The sequence below is a fragment of the Saccopteryx bilineata genome, chromosome 2, assembly GCF_036850765.1.
Source record: "Saccopteryx bilineata isolate mSacBil1 chromosome 2, mSacBil1_pri_phased_curated, whole genome shotgun sequence".
Lineage (NCBI taxonomy): Eukaryota > Metazoa > Chordata > Mammalia > Chiroptera > Emballonuridae > Saccopteryx > Saccopteryx bilineata.
This window is the reverse complement of record NC_089491.1, coordinates 271,340,922-271,361,666: the sequence shown is the minus strand read 5'-3', so window position 1 is coordinate 271,361,666 and position 20,745 is coordinate 271,340,922. Positions and strand designations below refer to the sequence as shown.

The 20,745-nt window shown below is 42.8% G+C and overlaps 2 protein-coding genes across 2 annotated transcripts in view; both read left to right on the top strand.

Annotated features, from left to right (window-relative positions):
* CAMKK2 (calcium/calmodulin dependent protein kinase kinase 2) overlaps positions 1-20,745 on the top strand; it is a 386,485-nt gene that overhangs the window by 40,889 nt on the left and 324,851 nt on the right. The gene's annotated exons all lie outside the window — the stretch shown is intronic.
* LOC136324213 (uncharacterized) overlaps positions 6,049-20,745 on the top strand; it is a 228,666-nt gene continuing 213,969 nt past the window's right edge. The window contains exons 1-7 of the mRNA XM_066256749.1: positions 6,049-6,209; positions 13,536-13,654; positions 14,223-14,345; positions 15,255-15,417; positions 16,503-16,595; positions 17,033-17,181; positions 17,551-17,691. Coding sequence (XP_066112846.1) covers positions 13,538-13,654; positions 14,223-14,345; positions 15,255-15,417; positions 16,503-16,595; positions 17,033-17,181; positions 17,551-17,691 — 786 coding nt within the window. The 5' untranslated portion in view covers positions 6,049-6,209; positions 13,536-13,537. The remainder of the gene's footprint in view (positions 6,210-13,535; positions 13,655-14,222; positions 14,346-15,254; positions 15,418-16,502; positions 16,596-17,032; positions 17,182-17,550; positions 17,692-20,745) is intronic.

Genomic DNA, 20,745 nt, shown 5'->3' with positions numbered 1-20,745 from the left:
AACCAGATGAGCCCACGCTCATGCTGGCAACCTTGAGGTTTCGTACTTGGGTCCTTCACGTCCCTGTTCGACATTCTGTCCACTTGGCCACCACCTGGTCAGGCTTTTTTGCCCTCTTTTTAATTGCATTGTTTACCTTCCTGGTGTTAGGTTTTAAAAGTCCTTTTTTTTTTTTTTAATATTATTTTTTTTAATTTATTCATTTTAGAGGGGGAGAGAGAGAGAGAGAGAGAGAGAGAAAGGAGAAGAGCAGGAAGTTTCAACTCCCATATGTGCCTTGACCAGGCAAGCCCAGGGTTTTGAACTGGCGACCTCAGTGTTCCAGGTCGACGCTTTATCCACTGCGCCACCACAGGTCAGGCTAGGTTTTAAAAGTCCTTTATAAATTTTGGTTATTAACCACTTATCACATATATTGGCGAATATGTTCTCCCATTATATGGGTGGTCTTTTGTTCTGTTAATGGTGTCTTTTGCTGTGCAAAAGCTTTTTAGTTTGATATAGTCCCATTTGTTTATTTTGTCCTTTATTTCACTTGCCCCTGGATATGTATTAGCAAAAATATTGCTACTAGAGATATCAGAGAGTTTACTGCCTATGTTTTCTGCCAAGATGTTTATGGTTTTGTGACTTATCTTTAAGTCTTTTACCCATTTTGAGTTTATTTTTGTGAATGGTGTAAGTTAATGATCTAGTTTCATTTTTTTAATGTGCCAGACCAATTTTCCCAATACCATTTATTAAAGAAGCTGTCTTTACTCCACTGTATGCTCTTACTTCCTTTGTCAAATATCAGTTGTAACCATAAATGCCAGGATTTTTAAATTTTTTTTTAAATTTTTTTATTTTTTACAGAGACAGGGAGTGAGTCAGAGAGAGGGATAGACAGAAACAGACAGACAGAAACAGAGAGAGATGAGAAGCATCAATCATTAGTTTTTTGGTTGTGCTTTGCAACACCTTAGTTGTTCATTGATTGCTTTCTCATATGTGCCTTGACCACGGGCCTTCAGCAGACCGAGTAACTCCTTGCTGGAGCCAGCGACCTTGGGTTCAAGCTGGTGGGCTTTTGCTCAAACCAGATGAACCTGTGCTCAAGCTGGCGGCCTGGGGTCTCGAACCTGGGTCCTCTGAATCCCAGTCTGATGCTCTATCCACTGCGCCACCACCTGGTCAGGCTATAAAGGCGGAGATTTATTTTTGGGTTCTCTGTTCTGTTTCAATGATCTATATACCTGTTCTTATGCCAGTACCAAGCTGTTTTGATTACTATGGCCTAGTAGTATAATTTGATATCAGGAAGTGTGACACTTCTTACTTTATTATTCATTTTCAAGATTGCTGAGGCTATTCATGTTCTTTTTTGGTTCCATATAAATATTTGGAATATTTGTTCTATATCTTTGAAGTATGCCATTGATATTTTAATAGGAATTGCATTGAATTTATAGATTGCTTTTGGTAATATAGACATTTTAATGATGTTTATTCTTCCTAGCCATGGACACGTTATATGCATCTGCTTGTTTGCATCTTTCTTGATTTCTTTTTTTCAGTGTCTTATAATTTTCCGAGTACAAGTCTTTTACCTCCTTGGTTAAATTTATTCCTGGGTACTTTATTTTAATTTATTTTTTACTGAGAGAGGCAGTCAAACAGACTACCGCATGCGCCTGACCGGGATCCACCCGGCATGCCCACCAGGGGGCGATGCTCAGCCCATCTGGGGCGTTGCTCTGTTGCAACCTGAGCCATTCTATCACCTGAGGCAGAAGCCATAGAGCCATCCCCAGGGCCAGGGCCAACTTTGCTCCAATGGAGCCTCTCCTGAGGGAGGGGAAGAGAGAGACAGAGGGGAAGGAGAGGGGGAGGGGTGGAGAAGCAGATGGGCGCTTCTCCTGTGTGCCCTGGCCAGGAATCGAACCTGGGACTCCTGCACGCCAGGCCAACGCTCTACCACTGAGCCAACCGGCCAGGGCCGGTACTTTATTTTTTTGTTGCAATAGTGAAGGGGCATGTTTCCTTATTTTCCCTTTCTGACAGTTGATTTTTGGTGTATGAAAATACCACTGTTTTATGATTATTACTATGTCCTGCCACCTTGCCAAATTCATTTATCAGGTCTAGTAGGTTTTTGATTGAGACTTTAGGAATTTCTATATACAGTATCATGTCATCAGCAAATAATGACAGTTTTACTTCTTTTCCAATTTGGATACCTTTTATTTCTTCTTCTTGTGTGATTCCTGTGGCTAGTACTTCCAGAACTAAGTTGAATAAGAGTGGTGAAAGGGGGCACACCTGTCTTTTTCCTGATCTCAAGGGGATTGCTTTTAATTTTTGCCCATTGAGTATGATGTAGGCTGTGGGTTTGTCATAGATGGCCTTTATTATGTTGAGGTATGTTCCCTGTATTCCCACTTTGCTGAGTGTTTTGATCATAAATGGGTACTGGATTTTATCAAATGCTTTCTCTGCAACTCTTGATATAATCATGTAATTTTTATCCTTCCTTTTGTTTATGTGACGAATCATATTTATTGATTTGCGAATATTGTACCAGCCTGCCTTCCTGGAATAAATCACCCTTGATCATGACGTATGACTCTCTTAATGTATTGCTGGATCTGGTTTGATAATATTTTGTTGAGAAGTTTAGCGTGTGTTCACCAGGGATATTGGCCTATACTTTTCTTTCTTTGTAGTGTCTTTACCTGGTTTTGGAATGAGGATAATGCTTGCCTTATAAAAGGAGCTTGGAAATCTTCCCTCCTCTTGAATATTTTGAAATAGCTTGAGAAGAATAGCTGTTAGTTCTTCTTGAATATTTGATAAAAATTTTCCTGTGAAGCAATCTGGTCCAGGACTTTTGTTTGCTAGGAATATTTTGATTAATGTTTCAATTTCATATGTTGTAACTGGTTTGTTTAATTTTTTTGATGCTTCTAGATTGAGTTTGGAAGATTGTATATTTCTACGAATTGATCCATTTCACTTAGGTTGTCCAATTTTTTGGCCTATAGATCTTCATAGTATTTTCTTACAATCCTTTGTATTTCTGCGGTGTCAGTTGTTACTTCTCCACTTTCATTTCTAATTTTATTTATTTGAAGCCTCTCTCTTTTTTTCTTGATGATTCTGGTTAAGGGGTTATCAATCTTGTTTACTTTTTCTCTTTTTTTTTATTTTTTTTATTTTATTTATTCATTTTAGAGAGGATAGAGAGAGGGGGAGAGACAGAGAGACAGGGGGAGGAGCAGGAAGCATCAACTCCCACATGTGTCTTGACCAGGCAAGCCCAGGGTTTCGAACCAGCGACCCCAGCATTTCCAGGTCGACGCCCTATCCACTGCGCCACCACAGGTCAGGCTCGTGTTTACCTTTTCAAATAACCAGCTCTTGGTTTCATTGATTGTTTGTATTTTTTTTTTAACCTCTATGTCATTTATTTTGGCTTTGATATTTATTATTTCCTTCCTTCTACTTCCTGTGGGCTTTTTTTGTTGTTCTTTTTCTAGTTTGTTTCAATACAGGGTTAAGTTGTTTGAGTTTTTTTCTTGCTTCTCAAGGTATGACTGTAATGCTATGAACTTCCCTCTCAGGACTGCTTTTGCTATGTCCCACAAATTTTGAGTTGTTGTATGTTCACTGTCATTTGTTTCAAGGGAATTTTTTATTTCTTCCTGATCTCATTGTTAACCCGTTCATTATTTAATAACATGCTATTTAGCCTCCAAGTGTTTGAATGTTTTTCAGTTTTTCTATTGTAGTTGATTTCTAGTTTCATGCCATGGTGATCAGAGAAGATGCTTGATATGATTTCAATCTTCTTAAATTTATTGAGACTTGTTTTATGTCCTAACATATTATCTATCCTAGAGAATGTACCTTGAGCACTTAAAAAGAATGTACCATATTTCCCCATGTATAAGACACACCTTAATTTTGGTGCCAAAATTTGAAAATGTATGTATTACATAAAGTTACTGAACTCAAGTTTTATTCATCATAAAATTTATACAACTCCTCATCACTGTCAAAACTCCCGTCCATTAGCTTGTCATTGGTGTGTGATGACGAATCACTGTCCTCAACAATGAGTGTAAAAACAAGCACGAAAAAGCATGAAATGCAGGTTAAAAAATCTGCAACCACTGTATAAGGTGCACCCAATGTTGAAACCTAATTTTTTTTTAAGTGTGTTTTATACGTGGGGAAATACGGTATATTCTGCTGATTTTGGGGTGAAAGGTTCTGAAGATTTCAATTAAATCCAGTTGCTCTAGTGTGTCATTTAGGCGCTGTTTCTGGTTAATTTTCTGTCTGGAGGATCTATCCATTGATGTTAGTAGGGTATTAAAATCCCCTACTATTACTGTATTGCTGTTGATCTCACCCTTTATGTCTATCAAAGTCTGCTTTGTATGTTTACGTGCTCCTATATTAGGTGCATAAATATTTACAATAGTTATATCTTTCTTTTGGATTGCTCCCTTTATCATTATGTAGTGATCTTCTTTATTTCTTACTATAGCCTTTATTTCAAAGCCTATTTTGTCAGAAATAAGTATTGCTACCCCAGCTTTTTGTCATTTCCAATTGCATGAAATACTTTTTTCCATCACTTCACTTTTAGTCTATGTGTATCTTTTGTTCTAAGGTGGGTCTCTTGTAGACAGCATATGTATTGGTCCTGTTTTCTTATCCATGCAGCTACCGTTTTTTTTCTGTGTGTGTGTTTTTCTGAAGTGAAAAGCAGGGAGGCAGAGACAGATTTCCACATGTGCTGGACCAGGTTCCACCCGGAATCCTCACGAGGGGGCGATACTGTGCCCATCTGGGGCATTGCTTTGTTGTAACTGGAGCCATTCTAGCACCTAAGGCAGAGGTCATGGACCATCCTCAGCACCTGGGCCAACTTTGCTCCAGTGGAGCCATGGCTGCAGGAGGGGAAGAGAGAGATAGAAGGGAGAAGGGGAATAGTGGAGAAGCAGATGGCGCTTCTCTTGTGTGCCCTGATCAGAAATCGAACCCGGGATTTCCACACGGTAGGATGTTCTACCACTGAGCCCACTAGCCAGGGATTACCCTATGTGTTTTTTTTTCTTTTTCTTTTTTTTTTTTTGTATTTTTCTGAAGTGAGACATGGGAATGGAGGAGCGGCGGGGAAAGGCAGGCAGACAGACAGACTACCACATACACCTGACCAGGATCCACCCAGCATGGCCACCAAGGGGCAAGGCTCGGGTCCTCTGGGGCATTGTTCCTCTGCAATCGGAGCTATTCTGGCACCTGAGGGAGAGGCCATGGAACCATACCCAGCGCCAGGGACAACTTTGCTCCACTGGAGTCTTGGCTGCAGGAGGGAAGAAAGAGGGAGAGAGAAAGGAGAGGGGGAATGGTGGAGAAGCAGATGGGTGCTTCTCTTTGTAAGAATGAGAGGGCACTGGAACACCAGGTGTGCAGGCTTTATTAGAGGAGAATGACCTGCCGGGGCACTGCTCCGCGAGAAGTGCACTGAAACAAACTCTGAGGCAAAAATTCATTAAGGTGGGGAGAGCTTTGAGCAAGTGTGCGTTGAGTCAGCAATTCTGGTATGCTCCCTTTTGCAGTTTTACAATTTCGGCTTCCTGGAACGTTTCTCCCTGGGATGGTGGACCAGCTTCCTAAAACTGTTCTGCTTCAGGGGGATAGTCAGTAAGCAAGGGTGGGGTCAGATAGACAAGTGGGACAGCAAAAGGGCAGTTGGAAGTTTTGGTGAATTCATGTATCTATCACTGTTGACTACCAAATATGTGTATTACACACTCATTTTTTATCTTTTAAACTTATTTTTTATTTTAATTCTTTTGACCTTTTCAGAATCTGCTGCTTGTCCCCACCTGCTTCCCCAACCCGCAGCTCCTAATTCCCCGCGTGCTTCCTGAGCCGCTGCCTCGAGGGCTACCCCTCGCCCCCTCCCCCCCTCGCCCCCTCCCCCCCATCTGCCGTTGGCCACTTCCTCCGCCCGGGAGATTTCGGAAGCGGTTACGCCCCATTATTCCGTGCGCTGGGCAGTGAAGGCCAGCGGAGCTCTGTCACAGCGGCCTGTCCGCACGGTGGTGCCAGTGCTGGTGCTGCAGCCTTGCTGCCTTCTAACCACAAACTACTCCAAGAATCAGAGTCTCAGGCTACCTGCCCTCCGGGGTCTGGCTCGGGAGCCACAGTCGGTGAGTAGCCCTCCGGGGTCTGGCTCGGGAGCCACAGTCGGTGAGTACCGAGCGAGCGGTGGGAGATGCTAGTAATCTAGCTGGTTGGCTTTTTTGGGGGTGGAATGGGGCTGGGGTGAGTGTTTGTATGGCATGTCTTTGCTATTCTTTTTCTTGCAATCTTCCTGTGTCTTTTTGTTTGAGACGTGTCTTCCTCTATGGAAGGACACTTTGGTTGTTTCTATGTCCTGGCCACTGTGAATAATGCTGCAAGAACCATTGGATTATAGGTATCTTTCCATATCAATGTTTTCGAGTTTTGGGGGTATATATCCAGTAGAGGCATTGCTGGGTCATGTGATAGTTGTATTCTTAATTTTTTGAGGAACCACCATACTTTCTTCCACAATGGTTGTACTAATTGACATTCCCACCGGCAGTGAATGAGGGTTTCTTTTTCTCCACGGCCTCTCCAACACTTATCACCTGTCTTGTTGATAAGAGCCAATGTAACAGGTGCGAGGTGGTATCTCATTGTAGTTTTGACTTGCATTTCTCATATAACTAGTGATGATGAGTATTTTTCATATCTCTGTTGGCCATTTGTATGTCTTCTTGGGAGAAGTGTCTGTTTAGGCCCACTTCTCATTTTTTTTTTAATTGGATTGTTTGTTCTTCAAGGGAGTTTCTCTGGATAGTTAGCTATGGGGTCTGTCTCTGCCACTCTCCTACTTGTGAGGTGACGGAGGTGGGATATGCGAGGCTGGGGGACCACACTTTGGTTTTCTCTGTCTCTGCACCAAGAGCAGGCTGTGGACCAAGCACAAGAACACTGGCCATGACCCTTTATTCTGCCGCTGCTTTGGCTTAGTATCACACTTCTTGCACCTCAAGTCTCTCCACTCCTTCCGGCAGAAGGAGACCGGGGCACTCCAGGCTTGTCACCTCTTTGTATCCCAGAAGATAAAACCCAGACAGCATGAGCTGTCTCCTTCCTATATTCTGGCAGAGAAAAAAACCCCAGTCACTCTGGGAGCCAACTGTGAGTGTGTTTTATTTTCCACCTCCTTTTCCAACCCTTCCCACCTTTAGTTATTTGGGTGTGTAGATCTTTCAGGTGTGCCTGAGAGCCCAGCTGGAGTTTCTTTGCTACATTAAAATTGTTCATTTTGTTGAAATTTTAAGGGGAGAGGAGTATCTCTTACGCTGCCATTATTCTGATGTGATCCCCTATTATGTAAAGATTTACATAATTAAAAGCTTAAAACTATATAAAGTTTTACTCAGAGTAAATCTGATCCTAATCTTTGTAATCTCATTCCCACTCTTCCTCTATAAATAAGCATTGTCATTAACTTCTGGTTTGTCTTTCCTGTTCTTTTTCCTGTAAAAGCAAACAAATCTGGGCCCTGGCCGGTTGGCTCAGTGGTAGAGCGTTGGCCTGGCGTGCAGGAGTCCCAGGTTCGATTCCCGGCCAGGGCACACAGGAGAAGCGCCCATCTGCTTCTCCACCCCTCCTTCTCTCCTTCCTCTCTGTCTCTCTCTTCCCCTCCTGCAGCGAGGCTCCATTGGAGCAAAGTTGGCCTGGGTGCTGAGGATGGCTCCATGGCCTCTGCCTCAAGTGCTAGAATGGCTCTGGTTGCAACAGAGCAATGTCCCAGATGGGCAGAGCATCGCCCCCTGGTGGGCATGCCGGTGGATCCCGGTCAGGCGCATGGGGGAGTCTGTCTGACTGCTTCCCGTTTCCAACTTCGGAAAAATACAAAACAAATAAAATAAACAAATCTGTGTTCATGGTATATTATTATTTCCCTTTCTTTTTTACACAGTAGTTAACACATTTCATCCAGTGACCTGATACTGTTTTTCATTTATCCACATCAGTCTACAGATACATTCTTTATTTTTTTTATGGTTTCATACCTTGTGTGTATTTACTAGTTTACCTGATCAGTCCTCTATGAATGGATATTCGACAATTTGCAATCATTTTGCTGCTAGTTTTCTTCTTAACTCATAACTTTGAAAGAACTGTCGATGCACAGAGAGTTGCCAAAATAGTACTAGAGCCCCTTGAATGGTACACAATCCAAACGAGGGAACTGATGTTGACACACTATTGTAAGACCACAGAATTTACTCAGTTCTCACCAGTTTTTACATGCACTCACCCGTGTGTGTGCTATGCGATTTGATCTTTCTTATAGAATTGTGTAACAATCACCACTACCACCATCATGATGTAGGATAGTCCCTCCTTGAGAGAAATTTCCTTTATAGCCTCATCTCGTCTCCCGTTTGTCTCTACTCCCACACAGCCTCCAATGTGTTCTTTGTCTCAGTATTTTGTCATTTTTAGGATGTTATATACAGGGGATCATCAGGTAGGTCAACTTTTATGAGATTGGTTTCTCTCACTAAGCTTAATGGTCATGAGTCCTTTGTCAGATCCATACTTTGCAAATGTTTTTATCCAACCTGTAGTTTATCTTTTATTCCCCCAACTTTAAGAGAAAGTTTATTTAGAAAGTCATAGAGGTAGAAGAAGTGAGCTGTTGGAGAAGTGGGCTCAGGAAACGACTTACAGAGATAAAGGAAGGGCCCTTGGAGCTTAGAGAGGCAAGGAAAGTGCACCTGGGGGAGGGGCGTGCCCCACAGAGAGAGCCACCTGTGCTTTGTCTTTGCATTCTCTTGACAGGGTCCTCTAAAGAGCCAACGTTCTAAATTTTTTTTAAATTTTTATTAATTTTAATGGGGTGACATCAATAAATCAGGGTACATATATTCAAAGAAAACATATCCAGGTTATCTTGTCATTCAATTATGTTGCATACCCATCACCCAAAGTCAGATTGTCTTCCGTCACCTTCTATCTGGTTTTCTTTGTGCCCCCCCCTCCCCCGTTACCACCACACCACTCTTGTCCATGTCTCTTGGTCTGTCCCACCAATGTATGGAATCATGCAGTTCTTGTTTTTTTCTGATTTACTTATTTCAGTCCATATAATGTTATCAAGATCCCACCATTTTGTTGTGAATGATTCGATGTCATCATTTCTTATGGCTGAGTAGTAAACCATAGTGTATATGTGCCACATCTTTATCCAGTCTTCTTTATCCAGTCTTCTATTTTTTAATTTATTTTTTACAGTGATTAAGGCCTTTAAGCAAACTCTTGGCCAATACAGCAAGAATCAACGTTCTAAATTTTGATGAAGTTGTTTTTATATTTTTTCCTTTTTTGAGTTGTGATTTGGCCTGACCAAGCAGTGGAGCAGTGGATAGAACATCAGACTGGGATGTGGAGGACCCAGGTTCGAGACCCCAAGGTCACCAACTTGAGCACAAGCTCATCCGGTTTGAGCAAAGCTCACCAGCTTGGACCCAAAGTCGCTGGCTTGAGCAAGGGGGTCACTCGGTCTGCTGTAGCCCCACGGTCAAGGCACATATGAGAAAGCAATCAATGAACAACTAAGGTGTCGCAACGCGCAACGAAAAACTAATGATTGATGCTTCTCATCTCTCCATTCCTGTCTGATTGGCCCTGTCTATCCCTCTCTCTGACTCTCTCTCTGTCTCTGGGGAAAAAAAAAAGATTGAGTTGTGATTTGGTGTCATGTCTAAGAAGTAGGTCCTGAGTATTTCTTCTCTGTTTTCTTCTGAAAGCTATTTAGTTTTACATTTCACATTTAAACCTGTGACCCATTTGAATTTTTATATAAAGTATGAGATTTAGATTGAAGTTCAATATTTTGCAATTGTTTCAACAGGATCCTTCATGTATTGAATTGCATTTATACATTTGTCAGAATCGATTGTGTTTGTGTAGATCTGTTTGATTCTGTATTTCTTATGTTCCAGTGGTCTCTGTGTCTATTTTTTCTTTTCCTTTTTTTCTAGAAATTTTTATTTATTTATTTACTTATTTTTTACAGAGACAGTGAGTCAGAGAGAGGGATAGACAGGGACAGACAGACAGGAATGGAGAGAGATGAGAAGCATCAATCATTAGTTTTTCGTTGCATGTTGCAACACCTTAGTTGTTCATTGATTGTTTTCTCATATGTGCTTTAACCGCGGGCCTTCAGCAGACCAAGTAACCCCTTGCTGGGGCCAGTGACCTTGGGTTCAAGCTGGTGGGCTTTTGCTCAAACCAGATGAGCCCATGCTCAAGCTGGGGACCTCGGGGTCTCAAACCTGGGTCTTCCGCATCCCAGTCCGACACTCTATCCACTGCGCCACCCCCTGGTCAGGCTTTCCTAGAAATTTTAATGTGGTCTTGGATTGAGATTAAAAAAATTTTTTTTAATATATTAATTTTAGTGGAGGAGGGAGATAGGGGGTAGGAGGAAGTGTGTGTTTGTGTGTATGTGCGGGGCTGGGGGAGCAGGAATCATCAACTCCCTCCCATAGGTGCCTTGACCAGGCAAACCCAGCGATTTGAACCGGCGACCTCAGTGTTCCAGGTTGATACTTTATCCACTGTGCCACCACGGGTCAGGCTGTGTCTATCTTTTCATCAATACCACAAACTAAAATATCTTGATTATTTGAGGTTTATTAAAGTCTTTTAATTAAATAATTAACATTTATTTTTATTAACTGAATTTATTGGATGACATTGGTTTGCAAAACTATCCAGGTTTCAAGTGTACACACCAATAAAACCCCTTCTGCACACTGCTTCATGTGCCCTCTGCCCCAAGCAAAGTCTCTTGGCCTCCATTTTCCCATTTTTGCCCACCCCACCTAGCCCCCACCACCCTTTCCCTCTGGCTGTCGCCACACGGTTGTCTGTGTGGTGTGTATGTATGTTTTCTGACTGATGTCTTCACCTTCTCTCATCCAGTCCCCTCCCCCTACTCCATCTGACAGCTGTCATGACTTTCTCTTTCATTCATCAGTTCAGTTTGTTTACATTCTATTCCAGAGAGAAGTGAGATCATATGGTATTTGTCTTTCTCTGACTGGCTTATTTCACTTATAATAATCTCCAGGTCCATCCATGCTGTCACAAAGGGTAAGATTTTCTTTTTTACAGCTGTGTAGTATTCCAGTGTGTAAATGGCTTTGGTAAAGTCTTAAAATTGTGTGATATAATGCATTTTTCTTCTTTTTACTTAGCATATAAATTTAGAATTTACTTTTCTAGATCTATAAATCATCCTGAATAGAATCAACTTTTATGGAGTTGCCTTAAATCTATAGATTTATTTTGTAGGAATTGAAATCTTTATTATGTTGAGTCTTCTCATCCATGATTATGTTCTGTTCCTTTATTGTTTAATCTGTTCTGATTTTGTTCATTAGCATTTTGTAGTTTTCAGCATTCAAATACGGTGCATATCTAAGTATTTTATTTTTGACAGTACGTATTATAAATGCAATTATTCAGAAGTTTTTGATTTCCAATTATTCATTGCTAGCATATAGAAATTCAGTTGAGTTTTCATGTTGACACATTACAACTAAGACTTTTTTTGAGGGCTGTGGAATTGTTTGGAATTTTTCTGTGTAGAACTTGTCTTGTTTGCAAATAAGGACCAATTAATTTTTTCCCTTCTAATCTTGTACCTTTTATTTCATTTTCATGCATTATGGTACTGGCTAGGACTTGCAGTATGATTTTAAATAGGAGTGGTAAAAGTAGACATCTTTGCCTCGTTCCCAATCATGGGAGAAGTCATTCAGTCACCACTAAGTATGATGTCTGCTATATACCTTCTGTAGGTTCCATTTATCAGGTTAGGAAGTTTGCTTTTGTAAACATGAATAGATGTTGAATTCTGTAAAATGCTTTCTGTGTTAATTGATATCATGTTGATTTTCTTTTTTAGACTGTTAATATGGCATATTATGTTATTTTTTATTTATTTATTTATTTTTAGTGAGAGAGACTGGAGAGACAAATGATGGACAGACAGGCAGAAATGGAGAGAGATAAAAACATCAGTTCTTCATTGCAGCTCCTTAGTTGTTCATTGATTGCTTTCTCATATGTGCCTTGACCGTGGGCCTTCAGCAGACTGAGTAATCCCTTGCTCAAGCCAGCGACCTTGGGTCCAAGCTGGTGAGCTTGGGTCAAACTGGATGAGCCCACGCTCAAGCTGGCAACTTCGGGGTCTCGAACCTGGGTCCTTGGCATCCCAGTCCGATGCTCTATCCACTGCGCCACCGCCTGGCTAGTCTTAGGGAGGTTTTTGATAGTCGTTTGGATTTCTTCCCTGCTTCTGGGTCCATTTAGGTTTTCCACCTCTTTGTGTCTCAGTCTAGGAAGATTGTATAGTTCTAGGAATTTATCCATTTCTTCCAGGTGTTGAATTTAGTGGCATATACTCTTCCATAGTATTTCTAGTATGATCCTTTTTATATCTATGATGTCTTTGGTAATTTCTCCTCTTTCATTTCAGATTTTGTTTATATGAGTCCTTTCTCTTTTATCTTTAGTGAATCTAGCCCAGGGGTTGTCAATTTTATTGATCTTTTCAAAGAACCAGCTCTTTGTTGTATTTTTCTGTAGTTTTCTTGTTCTCTATTTCATTTAGTTCTGCTCTAATTTTTACTATTTCTTTTCTTCTGCTGACTTTGGGTTGCCTTTGTTCTTCTTTTTCTAGTTCCTTAAGATGTGATGTTAGGTTGTTCACTTGGGATCGCTCTTGTTTCTTGATATAATCCTGTAATGATATAAAGTTTTCTCTTATTACTGCTTTGGATGCACCCCAGAAATATTTATATGTCGTGTTGTCATTTTCATTTGTTTGTATATATCTTTGACCTCTGCTTTTCTTTCTTCTTTGATCCAGTTTTTAGAGGTATTTTGTTTAATATCCACGTTTTTGTGGGTTCCTTTACTTTCTTTTTGCAGTTGAATTCTAATAATGCCTATATTTTTAATATCCAAGTTTTTAATTTGTTTATTTTTAGTTTGTAGTCGTCAATATTTCATGTCCTGTGGATAAACCACTCCTCCCTTAATTCTCAATCCAACTCCCACCCTGAGAAGGCACTTATCTCAAAAGAAATGATATGATCCAAAGGGCAGGCTGAGATCTCAAAAACTGATACCTAATAGCACATATCTCATCTCTTAGGATTCTCATATTAAATTTTATTATACTGATTTTGCATTTGAAGAAATAGAATGTCCAGGAGTTAAGCGAATTGCCAAAGGACATATTTTTAGTGAGAGGAAAAGTCATAGTCTGGAATGAAACTTGCCTCTTCTGACTTTTTATTATGTTTGCACATTTTCATCATACCTTATTATCCACTTTTGAAGAAATACATACTCCCCTCTGGCAAAGAGGGAAACAACTTCCTCTTACTCACCCTCTTTATTCCTTACAGAGATGCGTAGATTTAGAGTACTGAAAGGTCTTTGGAATTATGTGAGAAGGATTTCAGAAGGAAATATCTCAAAAGTGGACATCGAGAGACTTATAGAGGAACTTCAAGTTGCTGGTCAGGTGAGGACATCTCAGATATCTTCCTGGCCCCAGCTAGGGAAGAACCACCTCCATAAAGGTAGCTGGTTGGACACATACGCATTGTGTCAGAAAGTGGGAATCATTTCTAGCCGGCCGACCCCTACTTAGCTCAGTCCATTCACAGCTCCAGGTCATGTTCCCATGTCCGTGGGTTGACCTATACCTTCTCCATCCTGTCCTCCGCCCCCATGCGGGGTCCAGCTTCAATCCTCTCTCTAGATTCACTCCTCTTCCTTTCTCTACCAGGGATGATTATTCTCTCCCTCTCTCTCTCTCTCTCTAATATTTTCCCCCATTGATTTGAGTGAGAGTGAGAAAGAAGAGAAAGGAAGGGAGAGAGAGAAGGAGAAACATGAATCCATAATTTCACTCAGTTCCGTTTACAGTAGTTGTGCACTCATTGATTGCTTCTCATATGTTCTTTGGGGCTCAAACCTGCACCCTCGGTATGCTGGCACGACTATCCACTGAGCCACTTGACCAGGGCTCTCTCTGTTTTTAATCTCCATTCTTCAACCTTCCTTTCTTCGTCTCCTCTCTCTGTTAGTTGTCAGAAGATGATTTTAAACAAACCCTGACCTTCATAAAGTGTGAAATCCTAAATGGCAAGTTGCCAACACGGTTGTGCCAGAAAATAACAGATGTCCTTGTCGATTACCTGAGGACAGAGGTGAGGAGCCCATGCCTCTGGGTTGGGGGCATTGGGGGAATTATGGATCCCGGGTCTAAACCCAGCAGCTCCTTGGGAAGGTGATGGCACTTGGAAAGTAAGTGGTATCTGGGATATGAGCACCTAAGGTTTCCAACAATTTACTAGAGCCTGTCTCTTGTACCCTGAAGAAGTCTCAAGCACAGTGACCTAGAAGATACGGTAGTGAAGTCAGAGGGTAAGGTGTGAGAAGTGAGCTGGAAAGCAGGGAAGGATTTAGGCATTTGGCCTCAAAGCCTGACCTGGTCCTTACACAGTGTCCTAAGCCTGGAATATCTTAGGCAGTATCCTTTGTTACTGCAACTCAACTAACATCTCAGTCTATTTACTCACCAGTGTAAATCCACCCACTTGTCTGCTAGTCCAACTCTGGGCTGAACATTCATGACATCTATCTATTCAGCTATTCACATAGTTTTGTGCTTTCCTGACACTGGGTAAACCTGTTTTCTTGGTTAACTGCCTACATACATGCCAGTTTGCCTGCCTTCCTTGGCACACCTGATTTCTGATCAAGACCCCCTGACTTACCAAGGGACTTTTCAAAGTTGCTTCCACACTCTGCCCACCTTTATGATGGTTCACTTGCTGCTGCAGGGAGAGCTCTGTGCTCTGGAAACGCCAATCCCCACTCCAACACACTAGCCAGAGACTTTGCAGATGTTTTCATTTCCTGTCCTGTGGCACAGTCTAGGAAGCTCTTGTCCTCCATCAAGGGGAAAGTGTATGTTGAGTGGGCGGTAGGATGAGGTAGGTTAGTTCCTGCCCTCTGGATAGAGCAGAGTCTCTTATTGACCAAAGCTGATTCTCAGAAGCCAAGGGACTCATCTTGCAGATTATCCCTGGAACAGTTAGTCTTTCTCTTTCCAGAAGCCAGAGCGAGAACTGGAGATGTTGTGCAATGCAGTCCTGATGGCGCTGGTGTCCCAGTCCCCAGAAATGGTCATGGACAAGCTCTGGGATCAACTGCACGTGCACAGTCTGCCTCCAAGGAGTCTCCTGGCTATAGTGAAGGAGCTCACCCGCTCCAAAGGTATTGCTTGCTCCCTATGGTGGAAGAGTTCGAGTCTGAGAGCAGGGGTAGCCCGCTAAGGGGAGCTGTATGGAATCTAGAATAAAGCTTTATCCTGACTCCATTTCCTGGCCAGCTCCACTCAGTGCTGTCATGGGTGAACGTGTAGGGAGGGGACGGACAAAGGAGGATCCCTGTGGGGCTGCTGGGAACTCGGGAGGGAGGTCATGGGGACCTGGGATGGCACAGCAGTGCGTGTACGGGGGGGGGGGCTGTGGCGCTGGAGATAGGATTTGCCAACAAAGATGGAGAGAGAAGTCTGACTAGAGAGCCCCCAATCAACAGCGGCAGGAGGGAAAAGAGAAGTGAGGCAGGCTTTGTTTGGGCAACCTGGAGTTTTGAAGTTGATTAAAGGTCTGGAAGTAATAGTGTAGTAGGATGAGGCAGAGAATCCTTGTATAACCTCCATCCTGGCAGCTTTGGTGACAGCACAGGCTCTCCTACCCATTCCACTCCCCTTTCTCAATCACCAAGTGTGAAAACAGCACACAAGTCGTTGGACAAATGACAGTATGTGCCCTTTCTTTGCCACTTGAGTTGGGGCCAGAGAGAAGTTGGGGGAAGTCAGCTGGCCTTCTGGGCATTAGGTTAACTTGACCAGGCGTGTGGGTGGGGCTGCACCACAGGCTCAGGGGACACAGCAACAGAAGCTGGAAGCACGTCTCTGTCTAGTCGGGGCAGATGTTCTCACTTCAGGGCAGTGACAAGAGCCTCTGGCAGCACAGCTCTTTGTGCCTGCAGGGTCTCAGGGTGTGCAGGTGTAGGGTGTGGCGGTACCTTGCATTTGTGAGCGGAGCTAACGTCCACTATTGAGCTTACCTTTCCCAGAAGCCCTGTGATGTGGTCACATTAGAAACTAGTCCTATTTAACAGCTGAGGAAGCTGAAACTAGGATAAATTAAGTAACTTGCTCCAAGTTGTCCAGACTCTTTGGAGGCAGAGCTAGGATCAGCACTCAAGCCTTCTGGCCCCTAATGAATTAGATTTTCTACAGGGAGGCAAGGACACTCTTCTCCCTGAGATAGGGACATTTTGCACTCTTCCAGATGGAGCTTCCTACCTGTTACCCACATGGACATACATCCTGCACCATCTGAGGATGTTCCAAGAGGAGGGTGACATGTTGACAATGTGCCAAGGTAAGGGTCCGAGGTTCTGGGGAAGACTCTTTGGAATTGGGGAGGGAGGAAAGAAGGCCAGGAAGGGGCTGGATCCCTCTGAATGTGGATCCCATAGGCTGTGGAAAGGGCAGATGAAGACTGGGAGCGGGCCAGCTGTGAGTAGGTGCTCTTCCCCATCTGACCTGTCTCGGCCGGTTTGGGTCAAGAAGCAAGCTTGACGGGGACGCTGTAGGTGTTGCAAACCTTCCTCTTTCACTTTCCCTGCCCGTGCTGGGTGCACTAGGTATGGTCGGAAAGGAAAGAGTTGGGCAGGTGGTGGATGGGTTGTGCTTCTCAGCACAGGACTCCAAAAGCCCTTTAGGGTCAGGGAGGAGACTTTACTCACAGGTGTGTATCATTCCGCTTGTGGGAAGGGCAAGGTGGCGGGCAGTTCTAATTCCCTGATCCCCTCACAGTACTCTCCGCCTTGGCCACCAGTGCCCAGAAGCATTTGGACACTGGGAATCATGAAGCGACGGGCACTGACTGGAAGCGTGTGTCCATCATAGCCTACCTCACCTTCCGGATCCTCTTCAACCGCTGGTCTTTTAATGGAAAACCCCAGGTGGGAGTGGGCGATAGCAGGGTTTGGGTGGATGGGCTGACAGAATAAGGCCTGAGCCAAAGGTGGGGAAGGGCAATGTCTGTCCACTTGCTGATGGAGGGCTGACTCACCAGGCTCTTCCAGGAGAACTAGGTGATTCTCCTCAAACTCCTCACCGTTCTCCAGAGAGGGGTAGCGTCAGGAAACACTCCAGTCCATTCACTTATTTCTTAAGTATGCATTTACGTTTGTTGATTCCTCTCATTTGCCTGGCACTGTGCTAGACCCTGGTAATACAAAGATGAATAAGGCAAGCCCTTCATCCCTGGAGGGCTTGTCCTGCCTTCATCCCTTTGCTGAGGCAAGTTTGTTGTGTCTCCTTGAGTGCAGGTGGCGCAGCAAGTTCTGGCAATAACGGGCAATCTCTTTCCTCTCATGCCGTCATCCAAACTCAAGAATGAAGTAAATCGCTTAACCCAGCGGTTAATGAATTTGATGTCCTCAGAAGTGAAACCTTTCTACATTTCGCAGGTGATTGGGGTGGGGGTGAGAAGGAGATTGAACTAGTTCATGCATTTCATATTTATTGAGTAGTTAATGCTGGAGTTGGCAAAGCACGGCTCGCAAGCCAAGTCCAGCCTGAAGCTGGTTTTTGTGACTAAGGTTTCACTGGAACTCAGCCATGCCCGTTTGCTGAATTCCCCTCATGCTTTGAAACTCTCTGACTTTTCTGTCTCTGACCTCTAGACCCAGGTTTAAAGTGCTCATGAGATTAGATCAAAGCCACCTGGGTAATCTCTCTATTTAAAGTCAACTGTTATGAGACCTTACTCTTAGATCTGCGAAGTCCCTTCATAACAACATCTAGATCAGTGCTTGATTAAAAAATCAGGAGAAGGTGTGTGTCCACCAGGGTCCTGGAATTTCCAGGGTTGTATCAGAATTCTGCCTCTGATAGAAATGTTATACAAATATTAGATAATTTTTATGAGTAGAGGACCAAGAACCAGAACCCCAATTTTCTGATTGTTGTTTCAGTCCTCCCAATTCAGTGGTATTTCTCAAACAAAGCTCTTCCAACTTCTAATGGTTATTCTGCACAAAGAAGGAGTTTATTTAGTAAAATGGGTGGGAAATGCAGAGTTAAAAACTGAACAAATACCTTAACTGTAGGACTTTTCAGAGCCTTCAGTATGTGGGTTAGTCTGGTCCTCCACGAAGCAGGTACCAACATGGAATTGAGGTGCAAGAGATGTTGGAGGAACAGCTGTGAGGACGACAGGGAAAGGGGCAGAGGAGGCTGGGAGAGCCGTCAGACTGAGTAGCAGGTCTGACCCTTGACAAGGCGAAGGGGGAGGGAAGGAGAGAGCAAAGTCTTAGAGTATAGTGTTGTTCTCAGAAAGTTTCAGCAATGCCAACAGGAGTCATTGAGCCCACATCTTGCATAAATAGGCCTGCCTCAGTGGACTTGCCATACTCAGTCATTGGCGGGGAGGCACCTGTGGGGACCTAGGCTGTTGTAACACAGTGATGGAATTGAGAGTCTGGAGGCTGCAGGTGTTGGTCAGTTCTGCCCTCCAGAGTAGGCATCTGAGAGGCACATTTTTCATGGTTGCTCAGTATGTTAATATGCACTTGTACATTTCCACGAGGAGACTGAGTACAGCATCCATTAGCATCAAGTGTCCAGGGATCAGAGTTTGTGGTCTTCCACTGCACTCCTACCTCAGTGCTATTTGAAGACCAGACCTTGCTCACGTATGTGCTCTGAGTTTTCTCCATTAGTGGAGCAGCCAGTCTCTTACTTATCACCCTCCTGTCACACGTCTGTATGTTGCCTAAGGGTGAGGTCAGTGAATGTGGAACTGAGGTGTGCTTTGTGTAGGCAGTCAGCCAGTTGGAGGATGAAGTCTGTAATGTAAGTGCTAGTCTGTGGATTGGTGCAGTAGAGATTCTTCCCTACATTTTGACTGCGAGTGGAAATGTTTTAGTTATTTCCACCTTCTCTCTCCTCTTTCTCTATCATGCCGGGAGGTAGTGCTTGAAAATTGAGATATTTGTCAGTGTGTCGTAGAATGGGTTTGGATATCAGCTAGTACTAACCAGTTCTATTTAGGGGTGTTGGCTGAATTCGGGGTTCCATCAGGCAAACCAAAGAAGAAGAAATGTTAAATGTTCAAAATCCAGTGCACGGATTTCTGCTCTGGTCGTGACGGAGGAACTGAGGCCAGAGTTACTCTCTTCTCTGAAACAACTAAAAGACCAGGCGCGATACAGGAAATAATAGTTCTCGAGCCATTGAATCTCAGGTAACAAACAATAGTGATCCTTGACAGACAGGACAGGCGTGATATAAGCCCTATAATCATTCCAGCTTACTTCCTTCAGAGTTTCCAGGAGTGGCAGAGGGAAAGAAAACCCAGGAAGAGTCTGAACGGCTCCCTGAGTTGAGAAGAAAGCCATGAGAGTGCAGGGAGGCCACGGTAGCTAGAATTTACGGGGTGGGTCCTAAACAGTCCATGTGTGTAAGCAAGTGATCCCTGGTGAGGAAGAATCAAGACTTGAAAGAACAAGCCACAACTCACAAGGGCCAAGAATAATAACTGTTCATACCAATGAGCCTTAAAACCTCATAATTCACAGGGCCTTAGGTAGAGGACTGAGGGTAGGGGCGGAGTTAGCAGCAGGCTGAATGTTCTTCTGGTCCTGTCTAACAAATTTAAAAGCAGAACCCAAAAGGATCAAATTATTTCCAAGTAACTTTAACTGTGACCTAGGAAAAACTCAAGAATATTTATAGGAATACAATAATATCCAGCACCCAATATGATAAGTTTACAAGTGGTATGAAGTAAAAAAAATCACCGGGCATGCAAAGAAGCAGGAAAATGTGGCCTATAATAAGGAGAGAATTAAAACTAACCCAGAGCTCACCTAGATGTTTGAAGTAGCTTACGATGTTTACACAAAATCTATGTACTCTTGTTGATCAATGTTACCCTGTTAAATTTAATCTTTTTAAAAAAAAGGTAGCAGCAGACAAGGACATTAAAACAGACATTATCTAAATTATCCTATTGGCTTAAAACTAGTGGAGAGATTAAGTAAGTAATAGAAACCAGGATAAAGATAGATTTTAAAAAGACCCAAACTGAACTTCTAGAATTAAAATCTATAATATCAGTGATGAAAAACCACTGGATGGGATTAATGACAGATTTGACATTGCAAAAGAAAAAAAAAAAAGTTAACTGGAAGACAGCAATAGAAACTACACAAAATGTAACAGAAAAGAGGTAAGAAAATAAATGAAGAAGAAAGCATCTATAATGAGGCACGGAATGACTTCAGGCAGCCTAATTTATGGACAATTCAAGTTTCCTCATACAGGGCAGAGACAGAAAATGTATTTGAAGAAATAGCGGTTGAAAATGTCCAAATCTGAAGAAATGAATAAAGCCACAGATCCAAGACACTCAACCCCAAACACAAGAAATCATACCAAGTCACGTCATAGTAAACTTTCTCAAGACAAGTGGAAACGAGAAAATCTTAAGTGCAACAAGTAAAAATAAAAACATGTTC